The following is an 18,415-nucleotide window of genomic DNA, read 5'->3' on the forward strand; positions in this document are numbered from 1 at the left end:
AAAAGTCAGAGGAACCAGAGATCAAACTACCAAAATCCACTGGATCGTAGAAAACACAAGAGAATTTCAGAAGAACATTAACTTCTGTTTCACTGATTTCACAGTCTTTGACTGTGTGGATCACAGCAAACTGTGAAAAATTCTTAAAGATATAGAAATAACAGACCAATGTCAAGGCTGTATTTTGTCACCCTGCTTATTTAACTTATATGCAGAGTACGTAATGAGAAATGCCGGGCTGAATCACATCCTGATTCCAGGATGAATCACAAACTGGAATCAAGGTTGCCAGGACAAACATCAACAACCTCAGATACGCAGGTAATACCCTAGTGGCAGAAAGTGAAGAGGAACTAAAGAGCCTCTTCAGGAAGGTGAAAGAGGAGAGTGAAAAAGCTGGCTTAAAACTCAACATTCAGAAAACTAAGATCATGGCATCTGGTCCCATCATGGCAAATAGATGGGGGGAAAATGGAAACCATGAGAGACTATTTTCTTGGGTTCCAATATCACTGTGGATGTTGACCACAGCCACGAAATTAAAAAATGCTTGCTCCTTGGAAGAAAAGCCATGACAAACCTGCTGCTGCTGCTGCTGCTGCTGCTGAGTTGCTTCAGTCGTGTCCGACTCTGTGCAACCCCACAGACGGCAGCCTACTAGGCTCCCCCGTCCCTGGGATTCTCCAGGCAAGAACACTGGAGTGGGTTGCCATTTCCTTCTCCAATGCATGAAAGTGAAAAGCGAAAGTGAAGTCGCTCAGTCATGCACAACTCTTCGCGACCCCATGGACTGCAGCCTACCAGGCTCCTCCATCCATGGGATTTTCCAGGCAAGAGTGCTGGAGTGGGGTGCCATTGCCTTCTCCATGACAAACCTAGACAGCATTTAAAAAGCAGAGGCATAACTTTGCAACAATGGTCCGTATAGTCAAAGCTATGATTTTTTCAGTAGTCATGTATGGATGTGAGAGTTGGACCATAAAGAAAGCTGAGCACTGAAGTATTTGTGGTTTTGAACTGTGGTGTTGGAGAAGACTCTTGAGAGTCCCTTGGACTGTAAGGAGATCAAATGAGTCAATCCTAAAGGAAATCAACCCTGAATATTCATTGGAAGGACTGATACTGATGCTGAAACTCCAGTACTTTGGCCACCTGATGCAAAAAGCCAGATCATTAGAAAAGACCATGATGCTGGGAAAGATTGAGAGAAGGAAGAGAGAGGGACAACAGAGGATGAGATGATTGGGTGGCATCACCGACTCAATGGACATGAATTTGAGCAAACTCCAGGAATGGTGAAGGTCAGGGAAACCTGGTGTGCTGCAGTCCATGGGGTTGCAAAGAATCAGATATGTCTTAACTGAACAACAACGAGTAGTAAACGCATGCAGCTATGTTTGTGGAGGGTGGTAAGCTTGCCTGAGGGAAAGTGTTGATGGTCAGGGAAAGTGTTAATTTCCCATGGGAAGGGAGGTGCTAGTGAGCCAGTCTGGGTCATGGATGACTTGGTTTGGTTGACACTGTATTTCAGAATGTTGAACCTGTGTTCAGTGCCTACAGGTGAGACATGCTCCTTTTTCCCCACAAGCTCTACTTACAGATCATAAGTGCCTTGCTCCTCTAGACATTCTGACTGGGGAACCCTTGTAACCTAGACTGTACAGGTAGGACCAGCCTCACCTTTGGGTAAAGGAAATGCTGTTGTTTTAGGGGTATCTGGAAGGCAGAACCTCCTTTCCTTCCACAAGTCCTGCTTGCTGATGCTTATAATTTTCTTAAGCAGTTCTTTGGGAAAATAGCTATGTTTGAAAGGAGGAAAAGATTTTGGATTTATGTATGTTTTATAACTGAGGTAGATAAGTTCAGCAGATCAAGAAAAACTGGAGGGGGCAGGTGTTGATAAGAGAACCTGAGACACAGAGAATGTATGCTGAAGTTTGTATGGGGAGGTTTGAGAAACTCTATGAAGCAAGCATTTCAACTTGTAAAGAATCTGCCTGCAGTGCAGAAGACCCCATTTCGATTCCTGGGTCAGGAAGTTCCCCTGGAGAAGAGATAGGCTACTCACTCCAGTATTCTTGGGCTTCCCTCGTGGCACAGACAGTGAAGAATTTGCCTGCAATGCAGGAGACCTGGGTTCGATCCCTGGTTTGGGAAGATCCCCTATAGAAGGCCAAGGCAATCCATTCCAATATTCTTGCCTGGATAATCCCCATGGACAGAGGAGCCTGGCAGGGTCCTGTCTATGGCATCACAAAGAGTCAGACACAACTGAGTGACTAAGCACAGCGAACAGCTAACAAAGCTAGCAGCAAGATTTTAATCACTGAAAGGGCAGAATTAATCTGTAAAATGGGGGAGATATCTGCTTTGTAGTATTGTTAGAAGAATTAAATGAAATAATTTTGTAAAGGGCTGAATACAATAAGAAAGTGCCTACAGTTATGATTGCTTTCTTGGTGTGAAAAAACACACTTCACAATAAATTGAAATAAGAAAGGCTGAAGAATGACATGTTCTCAGGTCCTAATCTATCCAAGCTGAACTAGGCTAGAAGAGGAAACCCCCATGCCTATGTCTGGCTGGGTTAAATATCTGGATATTTGGAAATAACCAGATGAGGAACTATTTCATTCATATCTGACATCTTTGCCAAAAGAAGAGTTTGCCTGATATCTGTCTCCATCATAATGGGTTTCTTCATTTCAGTTCAGTTCAGTCGCTCAGTCGTGTCCGACTCAATATGACCCCATGAATCACAGCACGGCAGGCCTCCCTGTGCATCACCAAATCCCGGAGTCCACCCAAACTCATGTGCATCAAGTTGGTGATGCCATCTAGCTATCTCATCCTCTGTCGTCCCCTTCTCCTGCCCCCAATCCCTCCCACCATCAGGGTCTTTTCCAGTGAGTCAACTCTTCGCATGAGATGGCCAAAGTATTGGAGTTTCAGCCTCAGCATCAGTCCTTCCAGTGAACACCCAGGACTGGTCTCCTTTAGGATGGACTGGTTGGATCTCCTTGCAGTCCAAGGGACTCACAAGAGTCTTCTCCAACACCAAAGTTCAAAAGCATCAATTCTTCAGCGCTCAGCTTTCTTCACAGTCCAACTCTCACATCCATACATGACCACTGGAAAAACCATAGCCTTGACTAGATGGACCTTTGTTCACAAAGTAATGTCTCTGCTTTTCAATATGCTATCTAGGTTGACCATAACTTTCCTTCCAAGGAGTAAGCGTCTTTTAATTTTATGGCTGCAATCACCATCTGCAGTGATTTTGGAGCCCCAAAAAATAGAGTCAGCCACTGTTTCCACTGTTTCCCCATCTATTTCCCAGGAAGTGATGGGACCAGATGCCATGATCTTCGTTTTCTGAATGTTGAGCTTTAAGCCAACTTTTTCACTCTCCTCTTTCACTTTCATCAAGAGGCTTTTTAGCTCCTCTTCACTCTCTGCCATAAGGGTGGTGTCATCTGCATATCTGATTCCAGCAATCTTGATTCCAGCTTGTGCTTCTTCCAGCCCAGCATTTCTCATGATGTACTCTACATATAAGTTCAATAAGCAGGGTGACAATATACAGCCTTGACATACTCTTTTCCTATTTGGAACCAGTCTGTTGTTCCATGTCCAGTTCTAACTGTTGCTTCCTGACCTGCATATAGGTTTCTCAAGAGGCAGGTCAGGTGGTCTGGTATACCCATTTCTTGAAGAATTTTCCACAGTTTATTGTGATCCACACAGTCAAAGGCTTTGGCATAGTCAATAAAGCAGAAATAGATGTTTTTCTGGAACTCTCTTGCTTTTTCCATGATCCAGCGGATGTTGGCAATTTGATCTCTGGTTCCTCTGCCTTTTCTAAAACCAGCTTGAACATCAGGAAGTTCATGGTTCATGTATTGCTGAAGCCTGGCTTGGAGAATTTTGAGCATTACTTTACTAGCGTGTGAGATGAGTGCAATTGTGTGGTAGTTTGAGCATTATTTGGCATTGCCTTTCTATCGGATTGGAATGAAAAGTGACCTTTTCCAGTCCTGTGGCCACTGCTGAGTTTTCCAAATTTGCTGGCATATTGAGTGCAGCACTTTCACAGCATCATCTTTCAGGATTTGAAACAGCTCCACTGGAATTCCATCACCTCCACTAGCTTTGTTTGTAGTGATGCTTTCTAAGGCCCACTTGATTTCACATGGGTTTCTTAGCATTTCTCAATTTGGCCAAAATAGAGAGGATTTTATGGCCATCTTGAGGTCTGGTTTTCCCTCTGATAATAGTAAATTACTACTTTTTTCCTCCACTCTTTTTTTTCTTGCAATACCACATGAATTGAGATTATGCAAAACTAAGAATGTTCCTGATGGTTAGGTAATAGCTTAGTGGAATCTGATAATTTCCAGCTGAGGCAGCTGGTGCAATCCACATGTTAATACCATCACCTTATACTAAGTGAAGTTTTACAGCACATTCCCATGAAATACCTATCTTGAGCATGAGCCTCCAAGCATTAATGGAAAGTGAGTAAGGCAGGTAGAATCATCCAAATTTTATGGATGAAGAAACCAAAATATTTCCTGACTTATTTTCTTTGGGTAATGAGATGAACATGAGGTGAAATGAGACTTGAATGGGTGAGAGCCCAGAACCTGGGACTAGACTCCTCAGCCTTCCAGCAGTGAGTCCTGCTGCAGAGAGGCAGCATGATGGAGGGGCTGAGGGTTTGGAATGAGAAATGGGCAAGAATCTAACTCCTTTACTGGCTGAGTCCTTATGGGCATGTTTCCCTTGTCATCAATACAGTGTGGGCCTTCCCAGGCAATCATACTAATGTGAGAGTTGTCAGGAAATTTAAAGTGAGATCATGAATGCAGAAGCATCTGGCACATCTTCTGCCCCCCCACTGCATGAAAAGAGGTTTCAGAGTGTTATCATCAGCCTAATTACTGAGCATCCCCATTATCAGGTGCAAGGCTTACTGAGAGGTTGCCCTATACCAGACACTGTGCTGAGAGCGGCACCTAAATTATCCCTTGTAATTGCCACATCAACCTTCTGAGGAATTTATTATTTCTATTGGATTGATGAGAAAACTGAGATATGAGAAAGTAAATAAACATTTGACCCACATATACATTTGTAAAAAGGCTGGGCCCAGAGTCAAGGCTTTACTGCCTCCTTATTTGTAGATTTGTAGGTGAAAGAAACATTAAAAAACACTTGGACTGCAGGCTCAGCTTCCAGGTCTTGTGACTTACAATTTTTATTACAAGAAATGTTTTATCAATAAGTTAAAATGCTAAAGTCTGTGAAAAATTTGCTTTAGGCTGTAAGTACAGTGCATTTAAGATTATTCTTGCAGTAATCATTCATAAGAACTTTAATTTAACTTTAATTAACTTTAACATAAAAACTCTCATAATTATTTTAATTTGTTTTGTAGTCTGTAATGTTTTTTCTTTTTATTTTTTTATTTAAGAATAATTGCTCTACAGAATTTTGTTGTTTTCTGTCAAACCTCAACATGAATCAGCCATAGGTGTACATATATCCCCTCCCTTTTGAACTTCCCTCCTATCTCCCTCTCATCCCACCCTTCTAGGTTGATACAGAGCCCCTGTTTGGGTTTCCTGTAATGCTTTATGTTCTTGATGGAACATAAAAGAGGCATGTATGCCTGATGGGCTGGGTTTGATGACCAGATTGCCTTATCCATATGCATTCCTTTTGTCTTGTTGACCTGGTGGAAATGGTATGGCAGTGACTCCCTAGACATAGGTCAAAACCTGCTAAAAACTTCAGTAAGAGAATGACTAATATCTTGAGATGAGCCACGGAGAGTTTGTCTTTGCCCTTAGCTCTTGACTTTGTTTTTGAGCTGAGTTAAAGTACCACAAATTCCATTCAACTCCATACTTTGACAAAGTTTAATTTAGCCAGTCTTTTTGAAAATACAGATGAGAAATTCAGTTCCAGAGACCAACTAATACAGGAGATTGAGGAGGGCCCAGCTAGCACTCTTTCCAGTGGACCAGTGCCCCACACTTCTGTGGAATATTAGCACCATGAATGGTGAGGGGTGCTGCTTAGAAATAAAAAGAGACAGCTTCCAACTGGCATTTCCCATTATGTGGAGTCTTTCTAAATTAGATGATTTTCCATTTGGGGGAGGGAAAAGTAAGAGGTCAACGAAGGCAGAGGCAGGTGTCTGGAACTTCCAAAGATGAGAAACTAGAATTTTCCTCATAGGTTGAAAATGATAGAGCCCTCATGTGTATGCATTTCACTAATAATTTATACATTCCAGTTCTTTGAGAGTTGGTGAAGACAGAATACACAGCACATTCAGAGTCACAATTAAGTACTTAACAATAAGGCAAAATTCTGAAGCGAAAACAGGAGTTTCAAATATACGTTCATCAACCCAGTGTAAAGTCAATGACATTCCATATCCTTAAGTCAAGTCTGTACATACTTATGAGGTTTGTCAATAGCGGGAAAAGAGTGACAAGCTGAACAATTACCCAGATAACTTGTTTCTAGGAGAGTTTGCTTAGATAATGCTAACCAATATTTTCCTTCTCCCCTTGCCCCCACCCCACCCCAGACTTCCCCAAGCATATTTTTGTATCTGCATTATCTCTATACAACTATATTCACCTTCCATTTCACTTTGTATAGGCAGAGTATGACCTTGGTTGCATATATGTATGTTAAATACAGTAGGTGTCCAAGAGAATTAGATGGATGAAGTACAGGAATCCAAAGTCTGTTTTGCTCTACTATGTAGCTCCAGCCAGCCAAAGTAAACCATTAATAATCACCAGGTGAATTAATGAGGATACATTAAGTCTAAAATTCTTTTCTTTCAGGCTTTTGAAGTGTTTGGATACTCATCTAGGCCTGGCTGCTTCCCTTGTGGCTCAGCTGATAAAGAATTAGCCTGCAATGTGGGAGACCTGGGTTCGATCCCTGGGATCCCTGGGAAGATGCCCTGGAGAAGGGAAAGAATACCCACTCCAGTATTCTGGTCTGGAGAATTCCATGGACTGTATAGGACTGTATAGAATTCCATGGGGTCACAAAGAGTTGGACATGACTGAGCAACTTTCACTTTCTAGACCTGACTACACAGATATATCCAGATACACAGATATATTTCTGCATATGTTTATGTCATATAGATGATCTAGATAATTTCAATTTCAAATATTTGCTTTATTAATGCCCATCTTTTAATTTTTAGGATACCTGCTTCTCCTTTACTTGATTTCTGGGTCAATTAGAATATCTCTGGGCCAGAGTGTCAATTCAGTATTGATCTTGAAAACAAATATGGGGAGTAAGAATAAGGGACAGGCATGGATTACAAAAGAAAAGAGCTTCCACTCTCAGGAGCTTATGTTCTCATTTTATACTCAGCTACTGCCCTACTGCCAAACAGCAGGATGAGAAGAATATTCAGGTTGACTCAATGGCAAACATTTACATGTTTGTAAATGAATTTAGTGCTTTAGTTTTTATGTGGCATTCAGCAGATACACTTGTAAGGTCATATCAATAATACACAAGGAAAGTACTATTATTACTTGGAAAATTCACTCATCTGTTTGATTTGGCGCTAATTCCAAGATGTGCATTTTTCCACAGTTACATATAGTGGTGATTCAGTAAACCAGGTTAACTGTTAAATCTCATTGGTAACTATTAAATTGGAGCTAGGATAAAATGTGATTGTAGGGGTTCTACCCTGGCTGTGTTCTCTCCTGATATGCTTGTTGCTCTTGGCTTGGGGTCATGGAAAGAAAGAGGAGGGAAGAAATGGTGAGAGAGAAGGATAATGGTAGAAGGAGCATTCCTTAGAAGTTTGAACCCACTGGGTTGTAGATTTAGCTATACATTCAAGAGTCTTACCCTCACTGAAAATCACAGAAGCTTCAGTAAGAGTTAATAGGTGACATTATCTAAATTTATCTCTTGGTTACTACACTCCTGGAGCTAAGCAACTATGCAGACATGAAAAGAGGAATTTTATTTAATTTAAAATGCATTGTGTGAATTTTTTAGTATGGCAGATGAATAGTACTAATTATATCTTATTCAGGCTATTAATAAGTTACTTTGTATTCATATACCTGAATCTACACCTGTTGTATCAGAGGTAAGAGATGAATAAATTGAGAAATTGGGAAAGGATAGTCTTTAATTTAACTTTTTCCACAGACAAGTCACATGTAGATAAACAAGAGTTAATTGAATATAGTTTGTAGGAAAAATCAAATGCTGAATTTGTAAGCATTTCTCCAAGGGTATGGATGTTGTAGTCCCCACCCCACCAAAAAGCAAATGAAAACTTTTTGATCCGAGGTACGCAGATGTTGGCCTGGCCTTTGTAATCAAATTGAGTGCTTCTGCCCCAGATGTTAAAAAGCTCCCAATTCAGTGCAGGACAGTAAGGAGCTGGAGTGAGTTTTGCTGGTGACTTGTCTTTTCCAACGGAGAAGGCAATGGCAACCCACTCCAGTACTCTTGCCTGGAAAATCCCATGGACGAAGGAGGCTGATAGGCTGCAGTCCATGAGGTCGCTAAGAGTCAGACACGACTGAGCGATTTCACTTTCACTTTTCACTTTCATGCAAAGCATGTTTTGTGGAATTGGGTCTTTAGGGCTGCCGTTTCCGGTACAAACTCTTGGCGTCTGTTTTCTCTTGCAGTCTGCTGTCTGGTTTGGATCTGGTCAGGTGAACCGTGTCTCCTGGGTAGCTGACAACCCACAGGAAGTAAGCCTATAAAATGGCACAGGCCATGGTTGTTCATGTGAGCAGGACCACCTGGCAAAGATGGGTGGTTCCCATGTGGAATTCTGTTGAGCAGTGCTCTGGGGCAGGGACTGACCAAACTTCTTTAGCACTCGAGGCACTTGTCTGAATTTCTTGGGATGAAAATCATTTCCAGCCGGTCGCTGGTCTCATCTGGATGCAAGGATAAGTCATTTTTCTTCTGCATCTTCTCAACACACCGACCTTGCAAAGTCTGCACGTGGAAGCGTCTCAGAAGGGTGACCAGGATGACCTTCATCATCACCATGGCGATGTACTTTCCCGCACAGGCCCGGGGCCCAAAGCCAAATGGCTGAAAGTACCTATAAGGAACCTGGGAAAGAGAGTAGACATTAGCCAGAGTAGTAAAGCCGAGAGTCATGCACCTCCATTTGATTCACCCTGAAACCAGTCAGTCAGCATGCTCGGTTTTGATGATTTAGCCATACTGCTTCTTCACAGACAGGAGTGACTATGACTCAGATAAGACTTTCTCCGTCCAGTTTGATTCACACTTTGTGATACAGACACAACCTCGACAATCCCCAGTTACATTTTCATGTAAAGTACCCGGCTAGCTCTGTGGGAAGGCCACATCTTTACTGCTGTTCTGCCAGTCACTGAGGCAAAGACTGTTGTTGTGCCAGGCCATATAACCTGATGACAAGGACAAATTTAGGCAAAAGTGTAGATTCCTGTCCTTTTAATGCCAAGAATCTAAATATTTTTTGTTATACAAATATTTAAAGGGACACACCTCTCTGTCTTGTCCCCATTTGGATTCTGGCACCTAATAGATGCTTAGTTATTTTAGACCAATTGGCAACATGGCATGGGTTGCTTATATAGAAGCAGAACGAATTAGAGAACTGGTTTAACTTAGATCATATCTCTTCCCTATATGGCAATGGAAAAGGGGGCACAGAGGGAACTATATGGATAATTCAGATTTTTTTAAAAATTGCCTAGAATTTGATATAACAGAGGCAGAATCTCTAGTACACCTCAATTAAGAACAAGGTGGGAGTTCTTCTGATTACCAAGTCCTGTTTAGAATAGAGACTAGTACTTGTGGGGCCATTTGAAGAACCAAAGGCAGACTGCAAAAACCAAATCCTTTCTTCTCATTTATTTCCATCTGATCATCATTGATGATGCTTCAGCTGAATCTGCATGATGGCAATGTGATAAGTTTAAATGGAAAAGTGGGTTGGTTAAACAAACTTCATCTCATTTTAGGCAAATTAAGGGCCTGAATTGTTCACACTTTGATCTCTCTTGTGCCCTCCATGAAGACATTTCCAAGAGCTGGAGAGCCAGCCTCCTTGGCTTGAGGACAGAACTGGTGGCCATGTTCTGGTCAGGGGAAATGTATATACCTGGTGAGGCTGGAGGGGATGAGTAAATAAAATGAAATGTACAAACACAAATACAGAGGGGATTTAACAGTTGATGCTTTCAAGGGTGGCACACTCAGTTTTAAGGAAGGACTCTTACATTCTTGGCAAAATTTTCAAGAGTAAATTCATTAGGCTTTGGGAAAAACTCGAGTCTGTGCATTCTTCCAAGATTCAGGATAATGTTAGTCCCCTTTTTCACCGGGTAGCCATCAATGACATCATCCTCTAAGGCTTTGCGCATGACCAGGTCCACAACAGGCTGGTACCGCATGCTCTCATTAATAAAGTTTTCTACCACTTTTAGCTTTTGCATATCATCAATCCTTATGTCTCTTTCACCTGTAGAATAAGATTAAAAAGACACAGCTCATGTTAGTTTCAATATATGGTCAGTGTTTAAAATCATACATTTTCCACAGAACAGTTTGCTCTCCATGGAAAATCCCATGGATGGAGAAGCCTGGTAGGCTGCAGTCCAGGCAGCCTATAATGTGTATCTATAATTCTAAAAAATGTATATTATAATTCTAATATAAAATGTATGTATAAAATGTATATCTATAATTCTAATGTAAACCAGTAACTGGAGTAAAATATCCTGTGCTTGTTCCATAGAATGTCTTATGAAAATTTTGATTTGAATTTTATTATCTTAACACCTATGGGTTTCATGCTGCTGCTAAGTCGCTTCAGTCGTGTCCGACTCTGTGCAACCCCATAGATGGGAGGCCACCAGGCTCCCCCATCCCTGGGATTCTCCAGGCAAGAACACTGGAGTGGGTTGCCATTTCCTTCTCCAATGCATGAAAGTGAAAAGTGAAAGTGAAGTCACTCAGTCGAGTCCAACTCTTAGCGACCCTATGGACTGCAGCCCACCAGGCTCCTCCATCCATGGGATTTTTCAGGCAAGAGTACTGGAGTGGGTTTCATAGTTAAGTCTAAATTTCTAGAAAACAAAAACAAAAAACATTGGATCTACATCCCACATGGCCGCAGTTGGCTGAGGCTGTGTCTGAGGAGCCCTATAGAGAAACTCCTCTCTGCAGCATGATGAAGACCTACCCAGTCTACTTCAAACACTTATCTGCCACCTCTGTGGTTCTTGAGTTTGGTTCCCTACTCTAAATTCTAGAAGATGTTAATTTCTTCTTTAGTCAAAGTGAGATAGTAAGTTCAATCATGTTCAAAGAAATGTTCTCTTATGGTACCCTGTGCAGTCATCTGTCAGAAAATGTCTTAGATTATCCCTCCTCCCCATCTCATCCAGGACAACCTGGTGTGGTAGGGTGCCAAGAACTCCCTATCCTTACCACACAAAATAAGCCCTAGGTGAGCTGGGGATTGATGGACACCTCTACAGCCTCAGCATGGCCCAACACTGGTCAGACAGGCTCAGATAACTCTCAGAATTGGCAAAAATTTAAAGCATTCTCAAATGGACTATCACTTCTGTAGAATGAAAATCAACCCAGAGTCCCGAGGCAGGTCTGTCTCTTGTATAACTATGCTATCCAGGAGAGGTCTTACTTGGTCAGAGAACTCTACTGACCCAGCCCTTCATGTACTGCTCTTTGTGTTTGTCTGGGGTGGGGAGGTAGAGGGCAGATGATGGGGAAGGTAATCCAAGTCATTTCCTAGGAATGACCAGGTGTGTGGGTCTAGAGGGAGCACGTGTACACGCAGTAGTGTTTACCCCGGTTTTATGTTTCAAGAGGACTGTTTTGTCAGGGAGGCATCATGGAGCACAAGCCCTTTTCACCTCTCAAGGAAACTGTATTAAAGGCTTATGATCTCAAGAGCAATTTCCTCCTTGTTGCCTGCAGTCTGTCATTCTATGGGTCTCCTTCTCACTCCAGCGAGCCTGCCTGTCGAGTTCTCTTTTTCTCGTGATACTGAGAGCCCCAGGACTGCAGAGATGGCGCTGGCTTGTTCACCACGGTGCCCCGCACCTGGCACAGAACCCATAACCTGAAATGGGTGCTCGAGAAAATATTCCAGAACTGAAGCCTGGAGGTTATTTTGGTTCCTCGCTATCTACCTTCCCAGGCAGCTTTCCTCCTACAACAACACGTCTGCAGAAACCTTCTTTCGCATATTTAATACTTGTATGAAATCTCACCTTATTGTCAACTATTTCAAGCAGCACTCAATTGTTTTAAAGGTAATAAGATAAAAAATTTTTTTTAATGTATTGCCTTTCATCAACAAAATAGGTTGTTTCACAGGGACTCTTTAAAGTCAACAAAGAAAAGTCTATCATTACAGATATCTCTTCACATGTGTCTGAAATGTACTCCTAAAGAGATTACTTATGTGAAGCATGTTCCAAATAAAGCATTTCATTTTCTCCCAGAAAGCAATTCTGACTTGAATGTGGCAGCATTTCTAGGGGAAGGCGGGGATATCAGAAGCAGTGCAAGAATGATGTGAAGCAGAGGCAGAACAGGAGAAGATGGAGTTGGGAAGAGCTGAGCAGGGACCTGAGGGCTCCCCTGCAGAGGAGGAGAGGGTAGGGAGAGGAAGGGCCTGACAGCCCAGGACTGTGGGGGAGGGAAACTGATTACTCCCCTGCCTTTGCTATCACCCTCTCTTCCTCCCTCTGCTCCCAACTGGAAGAAAGGACTGCTTGAAACCCGGAAACACTGCCTTAAATGATAGCCATTTCCCTAAGTGGACCTTCAAAAGCCTTTGGTACCTACAAGGTAGCAAATCCTTGTGGATGATCTCATGTGTTTTAAACACAGACGTATAAAACCACATGCATGTGCTTATGTGGCCCTTTAAAAAGACCTTGAAGAATACACAAAATAATAACAGTGATTCCCTCTGGGAATTGGGATGAGGCTGAGGAGAAGAGTGGTTGGGTTCAGGTGACATTATTTTCTGCTTTATACATCTCTCCATTATTTGGATTGTTTCAATGAGTATGTGCTATTTTAAAATTAGGAAAACACAGGAAGAACTATCATTTTAACCTGTCTGGCATAATGAAAATACAACCCAATGACTTGCCTTATTGTTCTCTGAGCAGATTTTAACAGAGTTTTTGACATGAAAATTTTAGGACATAGAAGCTAATATCAAGAAATTGTTTTCTGAGCTCTATTGTTTGTTTGATAAATTCTTACCAACAACAGTCTGGATTTCCCTCATTATTGCCTCTTCAACCTGGGGATGCTTTGCAATGAGAAATAGCATGAAGAACACAGAAACAGACATGGTGTCTGGCGCTGCGATCAGCATTTCCAATATGCACTGGTTTACATTCTCTCTTGTGAGTTCACCACGTTTCTGAAGAATAGGAAGGAGAGAAATATTGGGAAAGTGAGTGAGGTTCAGAACAGGAAGGGAGGTGGCACTCAAGGATCAATCACCTCAACAAAATGAAATCGTAGAAATTACAAGTCTCTGGAATTGACAATGGACATTTTTATTAATAATCTTCAGCTCAAAGCTGAACAATTTAGACATTTATCTATGTATTTAATGTCTTTGCACTCCCTGGTTTTCATGTTTTGTATTGTACAGACACAGAGATGTTTAAATCTTAAGGGTCAGTCCAATCAGATTGTCTAATACTGAGCTATTTAGTTTGGGTATTATATAAACACTAAAGCAAACACTTAAAAGCAGAAACATGCACCAGTTAACAAGGGGGAATTTTTAGATACCTATACATAACCATACATGCTTCCCAGGTGGCTCAGTGGTAAGGAACCTGTCTGTAATGCAGGAGACTTGGGTTCAATCCCTGGGTCAGGAAGATCCTCTGGAGGAGCAAATGGCAACTCACTCCAGTATTCCTGCCTGGAGAATTCCATGGACAGAGGAACCTGGTAGGCTACAGTCCATAGCGTTACAAAGAGTAGCACATGACTGAACGACTGAGTACGCTTGCATACAGTCATATACATACGTTGTGTGGGAATTATGGTTAGTGTAGGTCTGTACCTCGGCAAAAATCAACTCAGTGGCGAAATCTATGCAGTCTTCCAGCTTCTCTGCTGTTGAAATCCTGTGTCTTTTTTCTTCTATGAGAATTTCCATGGCATCTTTCAAGTCCTTGCTGGAAATAAAAGTGAAAATATAATCTACCTGTACTCAGTTAAGACACCAAAAAATGGATTTATTTGCCATTTAAATAAAATAAAATGCTGTAGATGAAGCTATTAGTACTCATGAATAACCAAATTTATACTTAATTATTTGCAAATATCCTTAAATTATGTATACATTACAATTCATATTAAGGAACCAGAGTTATCCACATATCTAGCTCCTGGTAGCAAAATCAAGGCTATAACCTTAGTTAAATGTTGAGAACTGTTACCAAAAGGCTAAATCCAATGTATTTTTTCAAGTATTGGCATGATAGAGAAAATACATACTGGCTTTCTCACTTGTATGTGGAATCTTTCTACTTTAGTTCTATTTATTCATTTTGGCTGGGCTGGGTCTTCACTGCTGCCTGGGCTTTTCTCAACCTGCAGTGAGTGGGGGCTACTTCCTCGTTGCGGTGTGGGCTTATTGTGATGAGCACAGCCTTGCGGCTCTGGGGCATGCAGGCTCCAGTAGTTGCAGCACTTGGACTCAGTAGCTTTGGCTTCCAGGCTCTAGAGCACAGGCTCAATGGTTGTGGCCCACTGGCTTAGTTGCTTTGGCTCCTGTGGAGTCATTCTGGACCAGAATCGAACCTGTGCTGCTACATTGGCAGGCAGATTCTTTACGACTGAGCCACCAGGGAAGCCTCCTGTGAAATCTTTTTAAAAGGGATAGCAAAACCAGTAGAATATTGTAGAGTAAAATAAATAAATTAATTAATTTAAAAATAATAATAAAAGTGGGAGTTCATAGGCACATAGAGCAGATTGTTGTTTACCAAGGCATGAAGTTGAGGGTGAGGGCAAACTGGTGGTGGTGATTATCAAAAGATACAAACTTTGGGTTATAATAAGTCACTGAGATGTCATGAACAGTATGTGTTCGTATTCCTGTGTTGTATATTTGTGAGTTGCTAAGAGGGATCTTTTGGAGAAGGTGATGATGGCATCCCACTCCAATACTCTTGCCTGGAAAATCCCATGGACGGAAAAGCCTGGTAGGCTACAGTCCATGGGGTCGCAAAGAGTCGGACACGACTGAGCAACCTCACTTTCACTTTTCACTTTTATGCATTGGAGAAGGAAATGGCAACCCACTCCAGTGTTCTGGCTTGGAGAATCTCAGGGATGGCAGAGCCTGGTGGGCTGTTGTCTATGGGGTCGCACAGAGTCGGACACGACTGAAGCTACTTAGCAGTAGCAGCAGCAGCAAGAGGGATCTTTAAAGTTCTCATCACAAGAAAAATTTTCTGTGTGTGGTGACAGACACTAGACTTACTATGATGATAATTTTGCCGAATATACAAATATTGAATCATTATGTTGTATAACTGAAACATAACTGTATATGTTATTGATATCTTAACAAAAAACTAATATTGGCATATTGCAAGGGCATATCGGGAAGAAGACTAAAAAATTTCTCTAGATCTTTACTGCTCCCAGTCATAGTAGATGTTAACCTAGTTCGCTATCCATTAGCAAATTTTATATATCGAGAGACTTGCTGAGCTAATTTTAAAGAAAACAAAGAGGAACTGTTATACAGTCTCATGTGATAAGTTTCTGTGGGCCTGCTGACAATAGTGAAGATAAAATAGTGACCAAATGTAGCTGCAGACCAGTATGACTCTTTAGACCACCACAAAATCTGACCAGAGTGAAGAGATGAATAATTGACCTTATTGATTCAAGTCACACTAAGCTCTGGTTGAGACGAAGAGAAGTGTTTAAAGGACCACGTGTCCAAATCATCTACCTGATACTCATCGACCAGTTGAGAACATGTAAGAGCGACATGAAGCTGACTTCCTCCTTGGAGACTAATATTATTGAATTTCAAAATGTGCAAATGGATGAAGTTAGCTGTTCAACCAAGTTTGGGAACTTTAAGAGTTGGAGAATTTAAGACAGTCTGGACATCTGAGTAAGATGAACAGAAGTATGAAGAGAGCTAACATGTTTATTGTCTCCTATGTGTCATGTGCTGTGCTAATTGCCCTACATAGAGGATCTCTTTAACTCCTATCCCACCCTGTAAAGTAGGTTATATTTTATTTTAAAGAACTTCCCAAGACCATTTGGTTACTAAGTGGTAGAGATAGGATACAAATCAGGTCTGTCTACCTCTAAATCCCCTGGGTTTTCCATTGGTGGTTAGAGGTGGCATGTTTAGTGGCTGGCAACTTACACACTGGAGCTTCCCTGGTGGCTCAATGGTAAAGAATCTGCCTGCCAAGCAGGAGACACAGGTTTGATCCCTGGGTCAAGAAGATCCCCTGGAGTAGGAAATGACAACTCACTCCAGTATTCTTGCCTTGGAAATCCCATGGACAGAGGATCCTGGTGGGGTATAATCCATGGGGTTGCAAAAGAGTTTGACATGACTTAGTGACTAAACAACAATAACACTTGCACCCTGAAAACCCAATGATTATCCAGTAGGCCATTGGGCATTTGTCCAGTCTTCTGCTAGACTAGTCTGAGACCAAGGCAAAGCCATTTAATGAAAATTTTAGGATTCCCCAAGACATAAGATGTATAATTAAACAAACAAACAAACAAAAAACACACCTTATAAAAGTTCATCATGAAAAAATTTTTCTGTGACTACTGTCAATTCTTACAAATTGCATTAAATTGTTTCAATGTAATACAATAAATGATTTCATGTGTCCATTTTTCTAGACATGCAAAGAAAATTTTGACAAATAATAATGATAGGTTCAGCCAACCCCGTTGTCTTCAACTCAAAACACACTGCCGTGTCCTAGTTCTAGATTTGGGGTTCTTAGCTTCCTAGATGAAACGCATCCCTGGGCAAAAGGCTGCCTTTCCACTGTGGTCTGGCCACATGTGCCCAAAGCGCTGTAAGAAGTGCTTCACCAGCATCTTAATCAACAGCTCCCTGTGGTTCTGGGGGCAAGAAAGCTTGCCAAAGAGGCCAGAAATATCTGAGACACACACAAATCAGTCTCATCAATAATTATTCCAAAATGTGTTACTTACACAGACTTTTCATACTTTCTGCACAGCCAAGAAATCTTAAAGAAGATGTCTGGTTTGAGAAGGAGAGCTTGCCATGCATCAAAATACCCCTGGATTTTAACCACGATGGCACTTTCTGGAAAAACATCAGAGCAGATGAGCAAAAATATGAGTCCAAGAAGGGTATGCCAATGAAAGAAGATCCCCTGTAGACTCTCCTAGCGTCTTGGACTCTAAGCAGGACAAGGTTCTTTCTTCAGTGGGTGTTACAGCCACATGAATGTCACCAAAGAAATCAACACTAATTCATTCTACCTTAGCACCTAAATGGCCAAGTTAACCAGAGATTTGGCAGTTTTCATGTTTATGGTAGAGCTCCAGCTTAGAATCTCACATGTTTCTCCTTGGCTGAGCATCCAACACCTTCTGTTTTCCTGACCATGAAAAATAAAAAGTAATTAATGCTATTATGGCCTCAATTTGGCACCAAAGGCAAAAAGCCTTACTATTCTTCTGTTTATATTTCAGTTCAGAGTATAGCATTTATCTTGTAGTCTTCAATGCCTTATTCTAAGTCTCCTGAACAGTCAGTTCTTAAATGATTTTCTTGAATTACATTGAATACTAGAGGAAAGAAAAACACTGCTTTTCTCAAATTATACACAAGGGAAGGGAAGAGACATGTATTTTCAACTGCTAAACACCAGGCGCAGGGTAAGGTGCTTTACAAAGAAACTTCATTTCATCCTTAGAGTCTTGCGAAGAGAGTGAGAGTGTCCTCATTGTGCAGATGCAGAAGCTGCAATTCATAGGAATGAAGAAGTTTGCCCAACACCATACAGCCAGTGTGGCTGGCAGCCCCGTCCTATCTGACCTCAGAGCCATGTCCTTTCCTCTTTGGTGCACCGTGTCCCCCAGGCCCATTGACAGTTTAACAAGGACCCAGTGAGCAGGTAGAAGTACACATAACTCTGTATGGATTATGCAGGTTCTTAGCAACAAAATCTGCATCCATAAGTTAACAGAGAGTTGGACAATGCACTTTTCTTTACCCCTCCTAAGATTCAAGGCTGTTTGGGAATCAAGGAAAAGGGACTTCTAAAATAGGTAC

At 41.6% G+C, this 18,415-nt stretch overlaps 1 protein-coding gene across 1 annotated transcript in view; it reads right to left on the bottom strand.

The window, feature by feature from the left end:
• Positions 1-8,804: 8,804 nt before the first annotated feature.
• The window catches only part of CYP19A1 (cytochrome P450 family 19 subfamily A member 1), a 32,303-nt gene continuing 22,692 nt past the window's right edge, over positions 8,805-18,415 (bottom strand). The window contains exons 5-9 of the mRNA XM_068964566.1: positions 17,326-17,440; positions 14,168-14,282; positions 13,345-13,507; positions 10,314-10,555; positions 8,805-9,150 (exon numbers count right to left, since the gene is read on the bottom strand). Coding sequence (XP_068820667.1) covers positions 8,902-9,150; positions 10,314-10,555; positions 13,345-13,507; positions 14,168-14,282; positions 17,326-17,440 — 884 coding nt within the window. The 3' untranslated portion in view covers positions 8,805-8,901. The remainder of the gene's footprint in view (positions 9,151-10,313; positions 10,556-13,344; positions 13,508-14,167; positions 14,283-17,325; positions 17,441-18,415) is intronic.

The sequence above is a fragment of the Capricornis sumatraensis genome, chromosome 2, assembly GCF_032405125.1.
Source record: "Capricornis sumatraensis isolate serow.1 chromosome 2, serow.2, whole genome shotgun sequence".
NCBI classification, from domain to species: Eukaryota; Metazoa; Chordata; class Mammalia; order Artiodactyla; family Bovidae; genus Capricornis; species Capricornis sumatraensis.